This window comes from Chionomys nivalis, chromosome 19 (assembly GCF_950005125.1).
Source record: "Chionomys nivalis chromosome 19, mChiNiv1.1, whole genome shotgun sequence".
NCBI classification, from domain to species: Eukaryota; Metazoa; Chordata; class Mammalia; order Rodentia; family Cricetidae; genus Chionomys; species Chionomys nivalis.
The window spans coordinates 54,163,458-54,181,617 of NC_080104.1; the positions used below are offsets into that span (position 1 = coordinate 54,163,458).

Below are 18,160 nucleotides of genomic sequence, written 5' to 3' on the forward strand. Positions count from 1 at the left end.
CACAGTTCTCTCACACTCTGAGAAACTTCTGGAGCACCAAGTACATACGACACAGGGATCGTTCACACGGCAGCTTCACGTGGCTGTGCCCCACACTCCCGCGTCCAGCTTGTCCCAAAACTTCGAGGGTGCAAACGCAAACACAAAAACAATAGTCCTGCTGTCTTTGCACTGGGTCCTTTTGTTTTCCTGGCCCTGTGGGTCCAGAGCAAAGAAATGGCAGGGCCCTGCTTTCTGTTCCAAGCTTCTCACTGGGCTTATTCTTCTGGAAGGTTTTACTGACTTCCGAATGAAAACAAATGTTTGGATGGAATTTGGTGTGGTACAAAATAAGAAAATGTGATACATGTGGAAACACATTCTATAACAATTTACCAAGCAGGGGGACTCGTGGACTCAAGACACTCCAATTGGGCCAATGATTTGGCTCGCGTGGTGGATCCTAGTGTCTCTGGCTCAGAAGAGCATCGCTGTTATTTGTAGTTCTTTGCTTTCTCCAACCGAGGGGTTTGCTTGGTTCTCGAACCAAGTCCCAGCTTCTTCTGATAAACATAAACAGTAACTTTCGTAATATTAATGACCATCAACTGAGTGCACCGGGGATATCCGTGTCACTATGTGAGCATGGGTAAAACCACATACTATTCAAACAAACCAGAGTGGAGGCATGAGAAACTTGAGCCTGTCTCAGCGATGCTGTGGCTCCCAGGCTGGGCAGTGGCTTCCTGTGGGATAGGAAGGCGGTTGATTCTTGTGTTGGCTGTTCTGCACACTGCCGCTTTTGTCTTTTCACCTACTTCCTCCGGAACACAGATCCTCATTCTCCTCCATCTTCATGAGGCATTGTAAGCAGCCTCCCGAGCAGCTTGGTGGCGGGTCCTTTGTCTGAGAAACAAAGCTGCCTTTCCTCCTGCAAATAGCAAACCCGGCCAACCTCTTCCTCCAACTGCTCAGAGCCAGCGGCCCACTGAACGTGTAAGGGTGGGGTGGGAGGGAGGGAAGCTCTGATGCACCAGAAATAATGATGGCAAAGGTGGCAGAAGCTCTGAGTACCAAAAAAAGCTGTCTGCTGACCCAAGTCAAACACCTGGATGGAGAAACACTGGCCCAGGAGGAAGAGTCCCTTTTCCAACACGACAGTCCTGGACCCTATAGTCTGGGTGCCTGAGAGCCACCTCCCCCAATTGCCTGGGTCAGCATGGCCTCATTACTCAATCGGAGGTCACATGGGTTCCTTTGGTATCCAGACATGTTGTAAAACAAAGCGGGATTTGAACCTTCATCACTAACTCCCAGACATCCTCAGATGCCACAGACCGAACATGAGTCCGTTCTCAACCATCCATGAGCACCATGGGATGAGTCTGCTGTGAGACAGCTGTGCTCTCCAGTGACTTCATGCCCATCACTTCCCCACTTCCTGGCCAACACCCACCCTTGGCGGCTTTGGCTGGACCAGGAGCTCCTGGTTGGCACTTGGACTCTTCGGCATTTTATTTGGGTGAAAGTATACATTTCCTTAACAAATGGGCTCTTTGTGTTTGCAACATTTTATGATACATGTTTGGGGATTTTATATATTCAACATGCAACTTCATCCCTGGCTTCAGGCCTACCACACAAGAGCCATGAAGTCTTTCCTTTAGCCACGTAAGGGAGAAGCAGAACAACCAGAAACCACAGCTCCTCCAGACCCAACAGAGAAGTGAGGGTCTGGAACATGCTGTCATCCCTCAACCGGAAGGACAGGCATTGCAGAAAATGACAGGTTATCTGTGCAGAAGCTTCCTAGTGAGAGGTTAGGGAGCCAGGACAAGGAAGCCTGACCCACCACTGATGATCCCCTGAAGTTCACTGTGGAAATGCCTATGAGACCAAAGCTCAAAGGGACCGTTGTAAGAACACAGTGCTCAAAAGCAGGGGAATGTGTTTGTCTGTTAGATTTGGGGCCAGTCTCTTTCTGTCTGTGAATCTCTAACCCTCTGATAGATTCCCCAGTTCCCCAGATTCCGAGAGAAACACTGGTGCCCCAACTCTCATTTCCAAGGGCATGCACAGATTACCAGACTTTAAAACATCACAAGAGCTAACAGTGGCGTTGTAGCACAGCCCCTGGGTACCCATCTAAACGTTCCTCTCCTCCCCACATCCTTCTCCAGGATTCAGGACACACCCATCCCCACCACTGGGAATCTGTCCACATGCCTGTACTATGATCTACTCACCAACTCTATGGCATGAAACCTCCCTTCCTCTGAAACCCCCACTCTGCCTTACAGGTCTGACCTCTCTTCCAAGGCCCTGCTATGCTGTTATCTGTCTATAGCGTTAATAACTATTCTAATTTCTTATCTACAGTATTAGTAACTACTCTAATAAATATCCTGTCTATAACATTAGTAATTATTTTAATAAAACTCATGTCTATAGTATTAATAAATATTCTAATAAATCTCTTACTCAAAAGGAGAATCTGCCTCAGCATCCCCTGAACCCCAAATCTAAGACTTCTCAGTGTCTTCCCACAATGCCAAATTTTCACTGGCAGCAACTTGCCGGAAACTCTCACTCTCCTCAGCCTGACTTACTAATTATTACAAATGACTATTAACTGTCAGATCACACATTCATACTGCACCAAAAATATATATTCACATATACACAGACATTTATATAGATAGAATTGTATCATATATAAATATGTATGATACAGAATGCTAACAAAGGGTTAAAGAAGTCCCAAAGAGGCCTAAGAAGCTAGAGGGCTAAAGGGAAACTGGCAGAAATGGAGAGGGGTGAGATAGCAAACCAGCGGGGGTCTGCGGAGCACAACCACCGCTGTTGCATAGTCCTGAGTCTGACTGCCATGGCAACAGGGCAGCAACAGGTCCAAATAAACCAACAGAGAGATGGACAGCGGGTCTAGATGGTGAGCAGGCATAGACAGAGAACAGTTTGAGTAGGTCATGTCAAAAGCAGTGGCCAAGCCAAGCTAAAGACTCCGGGATAGTGGGGAGCCACCTGGCATGTCAGTAGTCCATACTTAAGGTGTAACAGGAAGGCCTCTGGCTGCCATACTGTCAGTGGTAATGTCACTCTCCAACTGCCCAGGATGGAGAATTCTTTGTCAATTCCCTGGTACTCAGAGATGAGGACCCCTCACCCAATATTCCTGTAACATTTGTGGGGGCTTGTCTGAGATGTGAAGACAACACACACACACATGCACACACACACGCATGCACACACATGGATTTGAAGAACCCTACTTAAAGCTGGTACAAGTGACTGAAAATGGCCATAGAGGGCTTAGAGACAACCCTGGTCCTCTCGTGCCCTGAACAACCTCATGGGATGAGGAGTCTTACCAGTCATGATTATTATGGCTGTTTATTTTCTGTTGGGGAAAAAAAAGTAGGGGACCTAATCCTTGGGAACCAGTGGCTTTGCTCTCACATAGTAAATGGCAATTTGATCCCTGTAATAGGGAGAAACCAGAGCAGGGGTTTATACCTCTACCCCAGAGCTGAGGCACTGCTCGCTGTCTTAGTTAGGGCTTCCATTGCTGTGAACAGACACCATGACCACGGCACCTCTTATAAAGGAAGACATTTAACTGAGACTGGCTTATAGTTTCAGACATTTAGTCCATCATCATCATGGTGGGACATGGTGGCACACAGGCAGACATGGTGCTGGAGAAGGAGCTGAGAGTTCTACATCTGGACCACAGGTAACTGGAAGTGAACTGTGTCCCACACTGGGCTTAGCTTGAACATATGAGACTTCAAAGTCTGCCTCCACAGTGACACACTTCCTCCAACAAGGCCACGCCTCCTAATAGTGCCACTCCCTTTGAGGACTTTTTTTTTTTTTTTTTAAAGGGCCATACCTGCTCTCCTCAAAAAAAGGTTCTATCCCTAACATGTCTGGTCAGCCTCTTGGTGTCTGTGACGTTTGGATGACTTTTGCCATGTAGCTCCTCCCTCAGCCTCTGAATGTGAGGAACAAGGGGACATGTGGCTCGGCTATGCTCTGCTTGCTTGGTGAGGCTGGAGCACTGCTTCCACATGATTTATCAGAAGGACTACTCATTCTGAGCAACAGCCCACACTTGATTCTGTTGGAAGCTGGGGTGTGGTGTTGCTAAGATGGGCAAAGGGAGCACAGAGTGCTTTCTGGGTTCATTTCTGCCTTGATGAGGGACACAGCACCTCCCCCCATGTTAAAAGGGCATTGGACAGGCTATTTTTTAAAGCATTTCTGGCTCAGACAACACATAATCTTTTACCAGGCTAAAGAGAGAGACCTAAAACAGCCTTGGCACACCTCCACTCTTAACAAGGACTTTTCCCAAGGTGCAACAGTAACCAATTTACCTTGTCCTGGTTGTTGAACACACACAGAGAAGCCCAGGCATAACCATTGTCCAGCACCAACATCTACCACATGTCAACCTGCGAGAGGGGGGGTCCAGAAAGCTGGCAGGCAGGCAAGATGCTCAAGACTCCTTGGAAGCCAGCCATGAGTACACAGTCTCCTGCACCTAGCACTAGAAGCTTCCAGTTCTTGGCAGCATTTCTGCTTGTTTAAAAAAAAAAAAATCAATTCATTCTGTCTCACTCCTCTTTCCACACCCCATCCTTGCCTTCAGGGTCCCATCAATATTCATGTAATAATACTTTTAAAAGACCCCAGAAAAGCTGACTCCACGCTTCCTGCCCGACAGGCCCATTTTCTCTCTAGATCATATCATTGTGACTGCCCAGTGAATCCCCAGGGTGCACAGTCAATGGGGCCCTGTATGCAGGCTGGCTGTCCAGCACCTCCCTACCCTTGGCCCCCATTGGCAGCCTCAGCCTGCAGTGGACTGCGCCAAGCCCACACCCAGTCCTCTCTGGAAGAGGAATAAGAAGCTGCTCTGTCTACGCTCCTGCCACTCAGACACCGAAGTCAGAGAGGACACCAGCAGCAAAAGGTGACCAGGAGGTGAGACAGAGCCACTGACAGGACTCAAGAAAAACCGCTCTTTTTCTTCTTCTTTCCTAGAAAGGTGAGGGGTGGAGGGGATAGGATGGAGAGCTAAAAATAAAAGGCCTTTTGGGGACATTTGGCAGCATTTCAAAATTGCCGATGACATTCTGTGATTTAAGCCTGACTTTACTGTTTTCTTATGACTGTTGTTGATATTGATATTGTCTGCGGTTTTATTTTCATTAAGACAGGGAAACCTAAAGTCATTTGGATGACTCAGAACGACCATCAGTGTTTTTGGAGGTGGCACATATATATAGCTTCTTTTCTAACTCCGAAGGCAAGCTTTTTCTCTCCTGGTGCATGGTTACCCCAATCCTCAGCTAGAGTTCCCCCTTCCTCGCAGCCACTTTTCCCATGACCCTGAAGCGCCCCTGCAGGCTTTTCTAGTTTCTCTATTTGAAATGTTGAAATGCTAAGCTCCTACATCTCCAGACACCACAAAAAAAAAAAAAAAAAAAAAAAAAAAAAAGAGTTGAATCTTTTCAGATAATTATGAATTGGGATTAGGAATGGGCTCTGGTTTCCATTACCGCCTGTGGAGGGACAGTCTCTGTGAGGGCCTCTTACCTTACAGGCAGCATTTTTCCCAGAAGCGCAAGTCCTCTGCTTTCCTTACAAAAGACGAATGCAGAATGTTCACAGGGGCATTTGCTGCATCTGTCTTTGAGGGCCAACTACAAGCCAACGCTTCATTAGGTGAAAGGAAGAACAGCGGGAATTTGTAATGTGGTTATGAAAACAACTGAATCTGGTGGATGTTTCTAGCATATGGGATATGTGTAATGCCTTTTCTTTTTAAGACCTAGTCCCCATCCAAAAATACACGTTAACCCTTTCCTCCCACAGCCAAGACTTTGAGAAGTGTCACGCATGATACAGAGTTTCTTGAGACTTATTTTTTTAATCAGTAACTGTGCTGGGTATGGGCCAATGGTCAGGGGTCAGAGGCAAGAAGACCATGACTTAGAAGAGAGCCTGGGTCAGTGAAACCTTAGCTTAATCTTTTTTTTTCTTTTTTTTTTTGGTTTTTCGAGACAGGGTTTCTCTGTAGTTTTTGGTGCCTGTCCTGGAACTAGCTCTTGTAGACCAGGCTGGTCTCGAACTCACAGAGATCCTCTGCCTCCCGAGTGCTGGGATTAAAGGCGTGCGCCACCACCGCCCGGCCCTTACCTTAATCTTAAAAAAAAAAAAGCAAGCTGAGTGGTGGTGGCGCACGCCTTTAATCACAGCAGAGGCAGCAGAGGCAGGCGGACCTCTGTGAGTTTGAGGCCAGCCTGGTTTACAAGAGCTTGTTCTAGGACAGGCTCCAAATCTACAGCGAAACTCTGTCTTAAACAAAACAAAACAAAAACCAAAAAAGTGATTCTTTATTCTATTACTGCCCTCCTACTGTTCTTTATAGAAACTGAACTTATTTTCTTTCATAAAAGCAAACAAAAAATCCAGTAACTGGGGCCAGAGAGATGGCCCAGCATCCATAGGCAGCTCACAGCTGCCAGTAATTCTAGTTCCAGGGGATATGACACCCTCTTTCGACCTCTGCAGGCACCAGGCATGTATACACTAGAGACAAGCATGCAGGCTTCCACACATACATGTAGATTTTTTTTTAACTAAAAAACAATATTATACTTTAGTCCCTCTGGATAGTTCTGCTTATATGAGGTCCTCCAGGTGTCTGGGATTTCTGAGCAAAACAAAGTACCTTTACTTGGTAGAACCAAAGAGTAGATAAGGTAAAAACCTTCAATCTGTTTCCTTCGGGAGATCATTAATAAAAAATTTAAAAAGTTAACAAAGTTTTATTCTAAAATGTAAAATATTCAACATGGGAGTGAGAGATTTCAACCATTTTGTTGTTGCTTGTTTTTAATTATGACAGTGCAGGTTCTGCTTTAAGGATCAGAACTCAAGGCCAAGAGCTGTCACATGTCTCTGCCCAAGTGGCTGTTTTCCGAACGGAGCCACAGGCTGCCTTTGTTAACTGAGTCACTCTGAGAACCGAGCAGCCCTCCGGGCATGCACCCCCAGTCTCTTCAGGCGCTGGCTGTGCATCAGGTGCCTGCTGCGAAGGCTGTTTGCTCCTCGCTGGCATTCCTGGTCACAAAGAAGCCCCTGTGCTGGGGCCAGGCTAATGAATAGGCATGGGACGCCTGGCTGTGGTGCCCTGGTCTCCCGGTGTTTGGGCACCAGCAGAATCAGATGACCTTGGACTAATGTTTCTGGAAGGTCATTTCACTGCTGTCTTTCAGCATGGGGCAGTGTTACGATTATTTCCCAGATGAATTTTACAGTTTTAATGTTTGTCACCTATCCCCCCCCAAAAACAATCTTACACATAATTTTTATTTAAACAGCTTAAATTTATATATTAATTCGAATAAAGATAAGCTCCTTGTCTTAGTTAGGTTTCTATTGCCGTGATGAAACACCACGACTGAAAAGCAAGCTGGGGAGAAAAGGGTTTACTCAGTTCCTGCATCACTGGTCATCATTACAGGAGGTCAGGACAAGAACTCAAGCAGGGCAGGAACCTGGAGCCAGGAGCTGATGCAGAGGCCATGGAGGGGGGCTGCTTACTGCCTTGCTCAGTCTGCTTTCTTACAGAACCAAGGACCACCAGCCTCCGGATGGAACTACCCACAACGGGCTGGGCCCTTCGCAATCAATCGCTCCTTAAGAGAATTCTCTACAGCTGGCTCTTACAGAACATTTTCTCAGTTGAGGTTCCCTCCTCTCAGATAGGACTTCAGCTTGTGTCAAGATGATATAAAACTAGCCAGGATGCTCCTGTTCTTGTTCCTCAGGCTCTTCTGGAAGCACATTCTTTTCTTCTGCATTTGTCTTCCTAACCCCTAACATTATTGCTAAGTGAGGATACTGTTTACTGCATTTAGAAACTGTTTGTTGATGTTGACTTTTTCTATAGACCAGCTGCTTGTCATCTTAGTGTACTCAAATCCACCAGCTAATGCTACTCCCTGGTGAGCTCCAGGATTGGGGGGGGGGGGCACCAGGGAAGGCTAGAATCATCCCCTGGCGTTCTGCATCAGCACCTTTGCTAGTTCCTCATCAACATAACCCAACCAGAAGCCATTCGTCTTGGGAACTCAACCCTGTGGCCCACGGGGACACAGAAGGGAGGTGGCAGGCCTAGAAGGCAGAGAATGGTCTGTGGTCATTGTGGAGTCGCAGAATGCCTCTCCTGGCCAGACTTCTCCACCCCTCATTTGGGCTGAGGTCTGCAAGCAGCCTATTAAACTCTTCAAAGAACAGGGTGGAAACCATGTAAAGCTGTCTTTCTTCTGCAGCCTCCAGGATGTCTGAGCTGGAGAAGGCCATGGTGGCCCTCATTGACATCTTCCATCAGTATTCCGGGCGCGAGGGCGACAAGCACAAGCTGAAGAAATCAGAACTCAAGGAGCTCATCAACAATGAGCTCTCCCACTTCCTGGAGGTAAGCCTTACAGAAGGATCACTGAACTGTACTAGAAACAGTTCTCAGGCGGCTTCTGTCTCTGGATGCCCCAGGCTGCTTCTGGAAGCTTGTTCAGACAACTAAGCCCTCCACGTATAAGCTCAGATGGTCTGTTTCTGTCCCTTGAATCAAAGGGTCTGCTGGTGTTGATGGCACTAACACTCAAGAACTGCCAGCTGGTCATGGGGGTGCACATCTGTAATCCTAGTACTTAGAGTGAAAGCAAGAGGCCAGGCTCAGCCATGCAAGGATAACACCTCTCGACCCAGAAGCAGAACTGCGCCAGTGAGATGGTTTAGCAGGTAAATGCACCTGCCACCAGGCCTGATGATCTGAGTTTAAACCCTGGGATCCACGTTTACCACAGCATGAGTATGTATACACACACACATACACACACACTTTTTTTAAGCATGAGATTTTTTGGGGGGGGGAAGAAATCTTTTGGCTTTGTCCAGCTGTCTGGTATTGTCTACAGAGGTAAGAAATGTCAGATGGTAAATAAACATTTACTGAGCATTCAATACTCGAGAGACACAGGTCCAGCAAGCACCCAGCCTAGCATATCCATGAGTGAACACTTGACCGAGGGAAGGAGGGGGCTCCCTGAAACATATGGCATTGACCAGGCACAAGTTTAGTTTGGAGTTCACTTAGGAAGAGGCACAAGGGCGCCTGGCAAGCTCTTCTTCTCCCGGTGCCTAATATTCTGGTGGTGGAAGCACTCACTCCCCATGTCTTCTCGGCCCTGGAATCATGTGCTAGTGTTTCTACCGTTCATAAGCCAAGAGTTCCCGTGGAAGTGAACTGTAATCCATCTGCCACCCCATGCTCCCTTGGTCCCCTAAACCAAGGCTGGCTCATGGCACACCTTGAATGAGAAAAGATGGAAATACTGGTGGTATACGATGCATCTGACCACAGGAAGCTCACCGGGTCATAGAAGCAGCAAACCACACAGTCCGAGGAAAACTGATCAGTGTTGGATCAAGTGCCAAGCCTGAATATAATAACTAGGGCACAGCCCTGTCATATGGTAGCAGGAAGTCACACCCCAAGTTAACGGGGTCCATATTGATACTGTGGCTGGAGTTTTCCTTCCTCCACGTCAGCCAGTTATTTCATTGCTGTGCAGGCAGCAGGCTGGCGTGCTTACTGGAGAAGTCTCCATTTAGGGGGATTGATTTCTCAGGCATTCAGATCTCCGGGGTGACAGCTACTCCACATGCATAATCAGTTATAGCCACACCCATTCTACCTCTCGACTTACCTCTTCATCTTTAAGGGCAAGTATGTAGTCGTGAGAGGAGCAGGCCGGGCTCTTCACATAGAATCAAAGCTCTATAGATAGAAGCTTAAAACACTCGCTGCTACCATGATTTTAGGACCGAAAAACATGATGTCACATTTATTAATGATAGCTTATGTTAAGATTTCAAGGTATCCTGCATGTTTGTTGGCTTGGCTTAACAAAAGTACTCGAGATAATCAGCTCAAAGGAGGGGATCAGGGAGCCTTTGATGACGGTGCCCACCCGAAGGAGGGAAACAAAGAAAGGAAGGGCATGGCCTAGTGATCACTTCCTCCCAAAGGTTCTACCATCTCCCTGTGGTGACATGGGCTGGCACCTGTGGTATAACTGGAAGAACTATACTGTGCCCTCTATGTTTTGGAAGATATTTCAAAGTTCTCACGAGCTGCCGGGAATTACCATTGTTTACACCTGAATCTTTGGTACTCAGGGAAGCCCTTGACTTCTCCTCAGAGCTCTTCTGCGGGAGGATGGGGGATTGGGGGAGAGGGGTTGTTCACTGAAACAGAACTGAGGATCTTCAGTGAGAGTCCACACTCTTCCCACCTGTCTCCAGGGCTGCACTCTTGATGCATCAGCAGCCTCGCCGTTTCTTCTGGTCTGGGCATCAGTTAGTAGCCTTACCATCCATCCGGTTTTGGTGTCAGAACTGTCAGGAAAAAGCCTATGACACCTAGGGAATAACTCAGGAAGACAAAAGGACAGGACAACTAGCAGCTCTGACACATCCCCAAGGGTTATTTTAGCGAATCTGCATGGCTCCCAAACGCATGCGTGCTCAGGAGCACCGAGCTCACTGGCTCCGGTTGAGACGGACTGCACACGTCTGTTTCTTCTTGGTTTCCTAGTTTAAAGTAACCCCGGGTCCCACTAGACCAGAGGGAAGAGGACAGGCACAGACCCTCGCCGCTTCCCTCTGGCTGACTGTCCCCGGCTCACAGAGGACTGCTAGAATTTCTCATTTCCTACATTGGGATTGTTTTTCTGATGCAAATGATCAGCCTAGTACTCTGAATAACATTGTGATAGCCCTATATCGCACCTAGAAAGGACTTAATCAGCTTTTCTTTTTTTCTCTCTCTCAGGAAATCAAAGAACAGGAAGTCGTGGACAAAGTCATGGAAACACTGGATGAAGATGGAGATGGAGAGTGTGACTTCCAGGAATTTATGGCCTTCGTCTCCATGGTGACTACAGCCTGCCACGAGTTCTTTGAACACGAGTGAGACAGAAAAGGGAGCCACGCCGTTCCTGTGGCAGACATGAAGGCCACAAGCGGAAGCAGAGCGAAGGCTTGCAGGCTCGAAGGAGCTGAGCTATCCAGCCACACGTAACTAATTAGGAAGCTTGATTTGCTTGGGGAAGGAAAACAGGAAGCCTTCCCAAAGCAGCTTTAAGTTAGCCCATCACTATTTCTGCTACGTTAGGCATTCCTGTGAGCTGTCTGGTCCCAGGAAGGATTGGTGAAGAATCACTTAGGGGACGAAATCAATGCTCAGCAGTAAAGCATGTGTTGCAGACCGCCGTGCCCCTGTAGAAGCAGGACCCAGAAGAATCAAGGCAGGCCACCAACTGCAGGTCTATAGGACAGCATTCTTAATGCTTCCAACAGACCCGAGACTCCACAGCTGGAGCCACTGTCACTGAAAGAGGCTGCTTTTCCTTAACATCTCCCTTACCCTGTTTGTGCCAACGATGCCCAAGAAAGCAGACAGTCTGATCACAACATCCTCCCCAGCGCAAATGAGCAGGGCCACTTAAGTCTCTGCTTCCAGTGAGCAGCCATTGCTAAGTAAATATTTATTGTCAACAGTTCTATAGGTCTCGCAAACTAAGTATTAACATTCTAACTCGGGACTGAGAATCAAAACTCTATTCAGTGGACTTCTTTTAGGATGGCACTGTTGTTCCTGTAGGACATGTACAGAGGAGACTGGCCACAGTGTAATGTTGGGGAATAATCTTTCTGTACACTGTGAAGACGTGTCACTCTGACTGGTTTAATAAAAAGCTGAACGGTCAATAGCTAGGCAGGATTTTCAGGGCAGAGAGAATGCTGGGAAGAAGTGGGGGAGTCAGCAGCCAAACGGACAGGAACCAGGATGCAGAGCACAGAGTAAAGGTAACCTAGCCATAGAAAAGAATGTAGATTAGAAGAGAGGGCTTAATTTAAGTTATAAGAACTAGTTACAAATAAGCCTACGCTACCGGCCAAGCTCTCATAACTAATAATAAGTCTCTGTGTCGTTTTTTTTTGTGAGCCGGTGGCCCAAAGGAAAAATCTATCTACAAAGGGTGTGTAACATGGTGGCTGCATTTTCTTATAGACTTTCATATATAAGACCTGAGAAAACTTAAAAAAAAAAAAAAAAAAAAGGTTCCAAACTGAGTCAAACGCCGCTTCCTAGTTCCGAAGTCTCTCGTGTAAGTTGAGGTAGGTATATGTTCTTATTATATATAGTTTTACTGTGTTACAGTTAAAAAAAAAAAAAACAACCCTTTCCTTCTTATTTAGACAAAAAGGGGAAAATGTTGTGGAATAATCTTTTTGTACACTGTGAAGATGTGTGACTCTGATTGGTTTAATAAAAAGCTAAACAGCCAATAGCTAGGCAGGATTTTCAGGGCCAAGAGAATGCTGGGAAGAAGAAGGGTAGAATCGCCAGCCAGAAGGAGAGGAAGCAGGATGGGGGGTACAGAATAAAGGTAACAAAGCTACATAAAGAAACACAGATTAAAAGATATGGGTTAATTTAAGTTATAAAAACTAGTTAGAAACAAGTCTATGCTATTGGCTGACTTTAATAATTAATAGTAAGTCTTCATGTCACTTTTTTGTGACCTGGGAGCCCAAAGAAAAGCCCATCTATAGTGTAAGGTCTTTTTCCAGCTAGCTCTATCTCCCCAGCTCCCTCTGCTGTCTATAGAGCAGGTGACCATGAGTTTGAAGTCTGTAGGGTGAGTCACTGGGGGATGAAGGGTTCCTCAAATGTGCCCTTCAGTGACTGGAAGTCATGGCTGATCTGCTGTGCCTAGGGCCTGCTTGCCACTTGGTGAGGCTGAGTCAAGAATGGCAGGAAGCTGAACATCATGCTTTTTAACCTAGATATTCAAATAATGAAGGTTCAAATAATTCAAGTTGCAATTAAAGAAAAATCACATAAATATTAAAAAGCTATTCTAGGAAAATTCTAATTTTTCTTACCCACCTGCCGTTTCTAGGTACTTAAAAACTCATTAAGTCAACTGAACAATGTACTTGCATAAAATAACAATGTAAAAATTTTCCACCACTAAACAAAAAATAAAAATAAAGTACACACCAGATCAGGACAAAGACTAAAAGTCCCTAAAGTGGGGCGGCCCAGACCTCACCCCATCCCTCAGGCACAGCCCAAAGTTAGGTGAAAGGCAGCCGAGGCTGCAGAAAGCTCTGGAATGTTCAAAGACTGCACAGACTCAGACTTTCTACCTGGAGGTTACACTTCCCACATGGTCAGGGGTATCTGCTTATCCAAGCCTCCTGAACCCCTCTAGAAAGAAGATGTGGTTAACTGCTTTCTCTTCAAGAACCTTCTAGGAGGCTACTGCCCATGGGACTAGAGTTGGGCATGAATTTCATGCCAGTGCAGGCTCCCAAACTATATATCACCTACCCAAAAATGACACTTTTATTTGTTGGGGTTGGGGGAAGTCTGTCCTCTGCTGATCAGTGGTTCACACTCACAGCGGCACCTGAATCAGTCATGCTGAGAAGCTACACTCTCCAGCCTGGCCCTCTCTGAGAAGATGCTCTAAAGTGGCCAGATCTCTGCAGGGGTCCTGAGATCCTCTCCAAGCAGCCTGAGGCAAAGCTGAGCAGGGAGCTCAGGGAGGAAGCTCTAGTCTTTAACCTCAAAGGCAGCAGGAGAGAGGCATGAACTGAGGCCATTCCCCAGGACAGTGACAGTGTTAGGGGGTAACCAGTACTGCAGTGCTGGGGGTGATGTACCCAAGGACCAAACCCACCACAAACTCTGACCTACCCATGCTGCCAGTAAAACTGAGGCCAGGTGGGAAATGCCACTGTGGAAACGAAAGGCGGCATCAGGGAGGCGACTCAGGGCGCGGTGGTGAGTGGTGCGGGTACAGCAGCCCAGGAAATGCTGCGTGCAATCGTGCACACCACACAAGGTCGTCATTAAGACATGTAAAGAATGTCTGTGACAGATTCAAAAGTCTGCAATTTATTAAGTACAAAAGCAGATTATAAAATAAGTATATGGTCCTAATTTTGTAAATAAAAAAAAAATTAAAGGTTAAAAATCCCTGAGATTCATGGCAATACCAAGACTGCTATTACTTTATCAGTAGGAGTGTAGATTTTAAATTTCCTTTCTTATGCTTTAATGTGTTTTCCAGATTTTATATGATACGCATAATTGTTTTTGTATTTCTGAAAGAAATAATGCATAATAAAATACATCCTATTCAGGGAAATTTTTAAAACCCTTTCACACATTTCAAAATGCAGAATTACAAAGTCAATAGCTTTTATTAACATGATATAAAAAATTAGTGTGATATACAGAATTCCCAGAGAGTAACTTTAAAACATTTTAATACGATTCTTAAAATCTTAACTTACCAGATACGTTCTTACTGCCACTGAGTTTTTAATACGAAAAGTTTCCAAGTGCTGTTTACTATAAAACTACAACACTGAGACCGTGGATGGGCGGTCTGTTCCGGTCGTCCACTGTGAGCCTTCACCAGTCTGTTGCTAAAGCTCTGGCTAAGTCGTAAGTTACACAGATTCTATACACGATCATAACATGATTAATAAAGTTCCAGTACGTTTCCACATACTCCACCACGCTTTGACACCATGAACAAGAAGGCTGCTGCACATGGTGCTTTCCGAGAGGGAGATGTGGGAGGGGGACCAGGTAGCTAGACTCACTGACGCACAAGTCCAGACTAACTCTAGAAAAATCGAGCTGTTTCTGTGAAGCAGGTATGAGTCATAAACTTCTCTACCCTTGAAAGTCCCCAAATCCCAACAACTTGATAACACTAGTCTTTGATTAGTCATATAAAAATAATCTTAGATTCATGCTTGACTTCAAATTCTTAGAAGTATCTAAAGGATTTTACATTCTCTTTTCTGACTTAAGTACAATATTAGATCACTTGGATTTCAAGTTTGGATAAAATAACTAAATGGTTTGGCCAAATTTTATAGGCACATAACTCAAATGCAAAGCCAAGAGGCTGCAGCAGTGTCCGTCCTAGACAGTCAGGCTCCCACGGCAACTCAAGTGTGAAGGAGACCCAGCTAGCACACGGGTAAGACCTTAGGTTGCCACTCAAGCTTCCAGACCTGTTCATGAAAATAATTCACTATACTTCATGAGAAGAATTAATATTGTGATGTCATGAGAACTTGCAATTTAAATGTCACTAAGTTATAGGCTAGGAAGCGATTTTAAATTAAATGCTGGTTTATCGTTCTGAAATAGAGCTAAGAAGTCCAAATGGCACTTACTGAGCATTAGTGACAACACACGCAGACAGCCAGGCACACCTGCTCCAGTTATCACACTGGAAAAGGAAACTGTGTGGCTCAGTGGAGTCTGTGAACATGGAGAGGGGGGCTGCTCCTTTCCTCAGCCCTCCTAGGCAGGCTTGGCTCAAAAGTTCTCTCCAGCATAGACTTTACGTATATGCTTGCTAGTACAAGTGGGAATAAATAATCAGGAAATTTATATATTTAGAAATCAGGAATATTTTTAGGGTAAGAAAGTGCAAGCTCGCAGTAGAGCAGGGAACAGCCATGGTGTTGGCAATGTCCGCAGCGTAACACCAGGCTTCCTTCCCTTCCCAGTCACCCATGTTTTGGTAAATACACTTGGCAGACCCAGAACATTTCTTTAGTTGATTCAGACGTGTTCTGACAAGACAGTCAGGACGCTGTCGAGAGGATCTGAAAAGCACGCGCAGGGGTGAACTGATGAAGCCTGAAATCCCTTCTCCCAGGGCGTCAATAGTGCAGCTCATCTTTCCTTACGCCTCTGCTGGTTCGTACACCCAGCTCTGTCCAGCTACACTCACATATTGTAGGCCACATAGATGGGGTCCAGCTGGTCAGCCAGGAAGCCGTCGCGCAGGTGCATGCGCTGTTTCTCACCCCGAGAGTTGATGGGGATCACCCCAGGATCTACGATGACCACCACACCCACTACAAGGTAGTGTTCCTCCAGCACGACATTGGTGACCAGTGCTACCAAGTCCAGGGCATCCTGCTCCAGACCGTCCAGTTCCACCACCACCACCAGCAGATTGGTCCAGGTGAACACAGCACTGAAGGAGAACCATCAGTCAGAGAGGACAGCGCAGGGGCAGAGGCTATAAGTATGCCAGACTGAGCAAAGACGCCTGCTCACATCGCCGCCATTTAACGTCATTTACGATCTTAAAGCCGGACTAAGTGCATCTTATAGGAATAAGAATCAAGAGCAAAGCTGTACTGTCCCAGGCAAGCTCCTAGAGAGTGAAGACACCATGGCCACCACCATTTAAAAGGAAAACCACATTTAAACTAGAAATCCTTCAGGCAGTGGCAATCTCACATTTTGCCTGTATGCTGAAGACAACTATGTGACTTAAACCTGATCAGGAAGGGAAAAAGGACCAGGAGACATTCTGCTGCTGTTCTGTAGAAATGTATCTAGAAGAGGAAAGATGCAGGTCCTTCTGGGAGAAAGGAGAGGGCAGTCTAGCTCTCCAGGGACTGTAACTGTGTGGGGACTGTGTTCACGGTAGAATAGTGCCTGGTGCTGCCCTTGTGTGCAGTGCGCATGCCCAGGAGAGTCTGGATGGACAGCACGGGAAATCCCTCCATCAGCTCTTACCATTCTGCAATGTTCCTGTGTGCACGGATCACAGAGGTTTCTATGTCGATGGGGTGGTACCGCATGCCTCTCAGCTCTAGCGTTTCATCCAGAGACCCAACAACATACAGTGCATCATGTCGCTCTGTGAACACGAGGATGTGCATGCTTAGGAAGTAAGTTACACAGTGAGTCTGCCTACCCTCCGGGTATGAACGCTACCAGGTGCTCTGTGCCACATGGAGGCCATGACACAAATATTCCTTGGGTCTTGTGCGCCAAGACAAGAGGGCTGGTGGAGATGCCAACAATTTCGTCTTTACCTGTGTGGTGGTCAACAATCTCAGCAGTTATAGCAGTGTATGTTAATGTGTTAATGTGGTTTTTTTTTTTTTTTTTGGTTTTTGAGACAGGGTTTCTCTGTGGCTTTGGAGCCTGTCCTGGAACTAGCTTTTGTAGACCAGGCTGGCCTCAACCTCACAGAGATCCGCCTGCCTCTGCCGCCCAAGTGCTGGGATTAAAGGAGTGCACCACCACCACCCGGTGTTAATGTGTTTTTAAATCATTTTAGTTACAGAATAGTATAGCAACCACAGGCTACAAAAGTCCTGACTCTGGCTGTTATACCTGCAGGGACCGGACAATAGACAACCATCACAGCTTGGCCCAGCAGGATAGAAAGGGCACCACGTATGACTGAAGAACCACACAGAGCACACCTTCAGGGTGGAAAGGGCACCATATATAAGACTGGAGAGCCATGCTGTGCACACCACACTGATAAAGAATGCAGTTTCTGGAATGGCTGTGTCACTTGGGAGGAAACTCACAGCGTACGGCCAATAGCTGCCACCACCCTCACCAAATCCTCTTCAGGGGTCAAGAGTCTAAGATTGTGAAGGGCAGCAATGGAAGGAGGAACAGCAGCACTCAGAGAAGTGTACTGAAGCCTATTCTTTACCCCACACTGAACAACACAAATTACAGCCAGTGGTGTATGGGTGTGTGTATCAGGTAATTAAAGGTTCCCAAAGGGGAGGCAAGGCTTACAGGCTATAGCAACAGAACCCCCAATCCCTGCAGTGCTGGGGCAAGCCCTTTACCAAGGAGCCCTTACCTCCACTGGCATCAGTCAGCTCTGTCCTGCGAAGAAAGCCAAGGTAGCCAGTCCTTGCCCAAATGGTCTGGGTGTCTCCAAAGCTCAGCCGGGCACTGAAGTGGTCAGCATGAAGTGTCTCCTCCCCGTAGACCGTGTAGTACCCAGTGGCATTGTGGGGACTGCTCACCCAGATCTAGTGGACAAGCAAACCATTGAGTACTGACTCCGTCCTGCAGAGTCCATGGCCCAAGATGACCTCAAGACAACACCAAAAAGGTAAGGGTAGCATTTCCAGCATCTTATTTTGCAAACTGAATACAACTACAAGCACAGAGAGCAAACACAAATATGACTAATTACTA

At 46.5% G+C, this 18,160-nt stretch overlaps 2 protein-coding genes across 6 annotated transcripts in view; one reads left to right on the top strand and one right to left on the bottom strand.

Moving 5' to 3' along the window:
* Window positions 1-4,834: 4,834 nt before the first annotated feature.
* On the top strand, window positions 4,835-12,641 carry S100b (S100 calcium binding protein B). Of its 2 annotated transcripts, none has more exons than XM_057751972.1 (3): window positions 4,835-4,989; window positions 8,349-8,494; window positions 10,913-12,641. In XM_057751972.1, exons 2-3 carry the CDS (start codon window positions 8,357-8,359, stop codon window positions 11,051-11,053), a joined length of 279 nt encoding a protein of 92 aa, XP_057607955.1. In that variant the 5' UTR covers window positions 4,835-4,989; window positions 8,349-8,356; the 3' UTR covers window positions 11,054-12,641. The 2 variants fall into 2 exon arrangements, with proteins under 2 accessions (XP_057607955.1, XP_057607954.1); XM_057751971.1 differs by having other exon boundaries at window positions 4,895-5,053.
* A 1,701-nt stretch (window positions 12,642-14,342) lies between these two features.
* Window positions 14,343-18,160, bottom strand: part of Dip2a (disco interacting protein 2 homolog A) — an 80,162-nt gene continuing 76,344 nt past the window's right edge. For all 4 annotated transcript variants that reach the window (XM_057751968.1, XM_057751969.1, XM_057751967.1 and 1 more), the window contains 3 exons: window positions 17,817-17,991; window positions 16,721-16,844; window positions 14,343-16,169 (listed from right to left, as the gene is read on the bottom strand). In XM_057751968.1, the coding sequence (XP_057607951.1) occupies window positions 15,917-16,169; window positions 16,721-16,844; window positions 17,817-17,991 (552 nt within the window). In that variant the 3' untranslated portion in view covers window positions 14,343-15,916. The remainder of the gene's footprint in view (window positions 16,170-16,720; window positions 16,845-17,816; window positions 17,992-18,160) is intronic.

Coding starts and splice junctions, on each gene's coding strand:
- S100b (XM_057751972.1), top strand. CDS start 8,357: ATGTCTGAGCTGGAGAAGGCCATGGTGGCCCTCATTGACATCTTCCAT. Junction 8,495..10,912: donor AGCTCTCCCACTTCCTGGAG/GTAAGCCTTACA, acceptor TCTCTCTCTCAG/GAAATCAAAGAACAGGAAGT.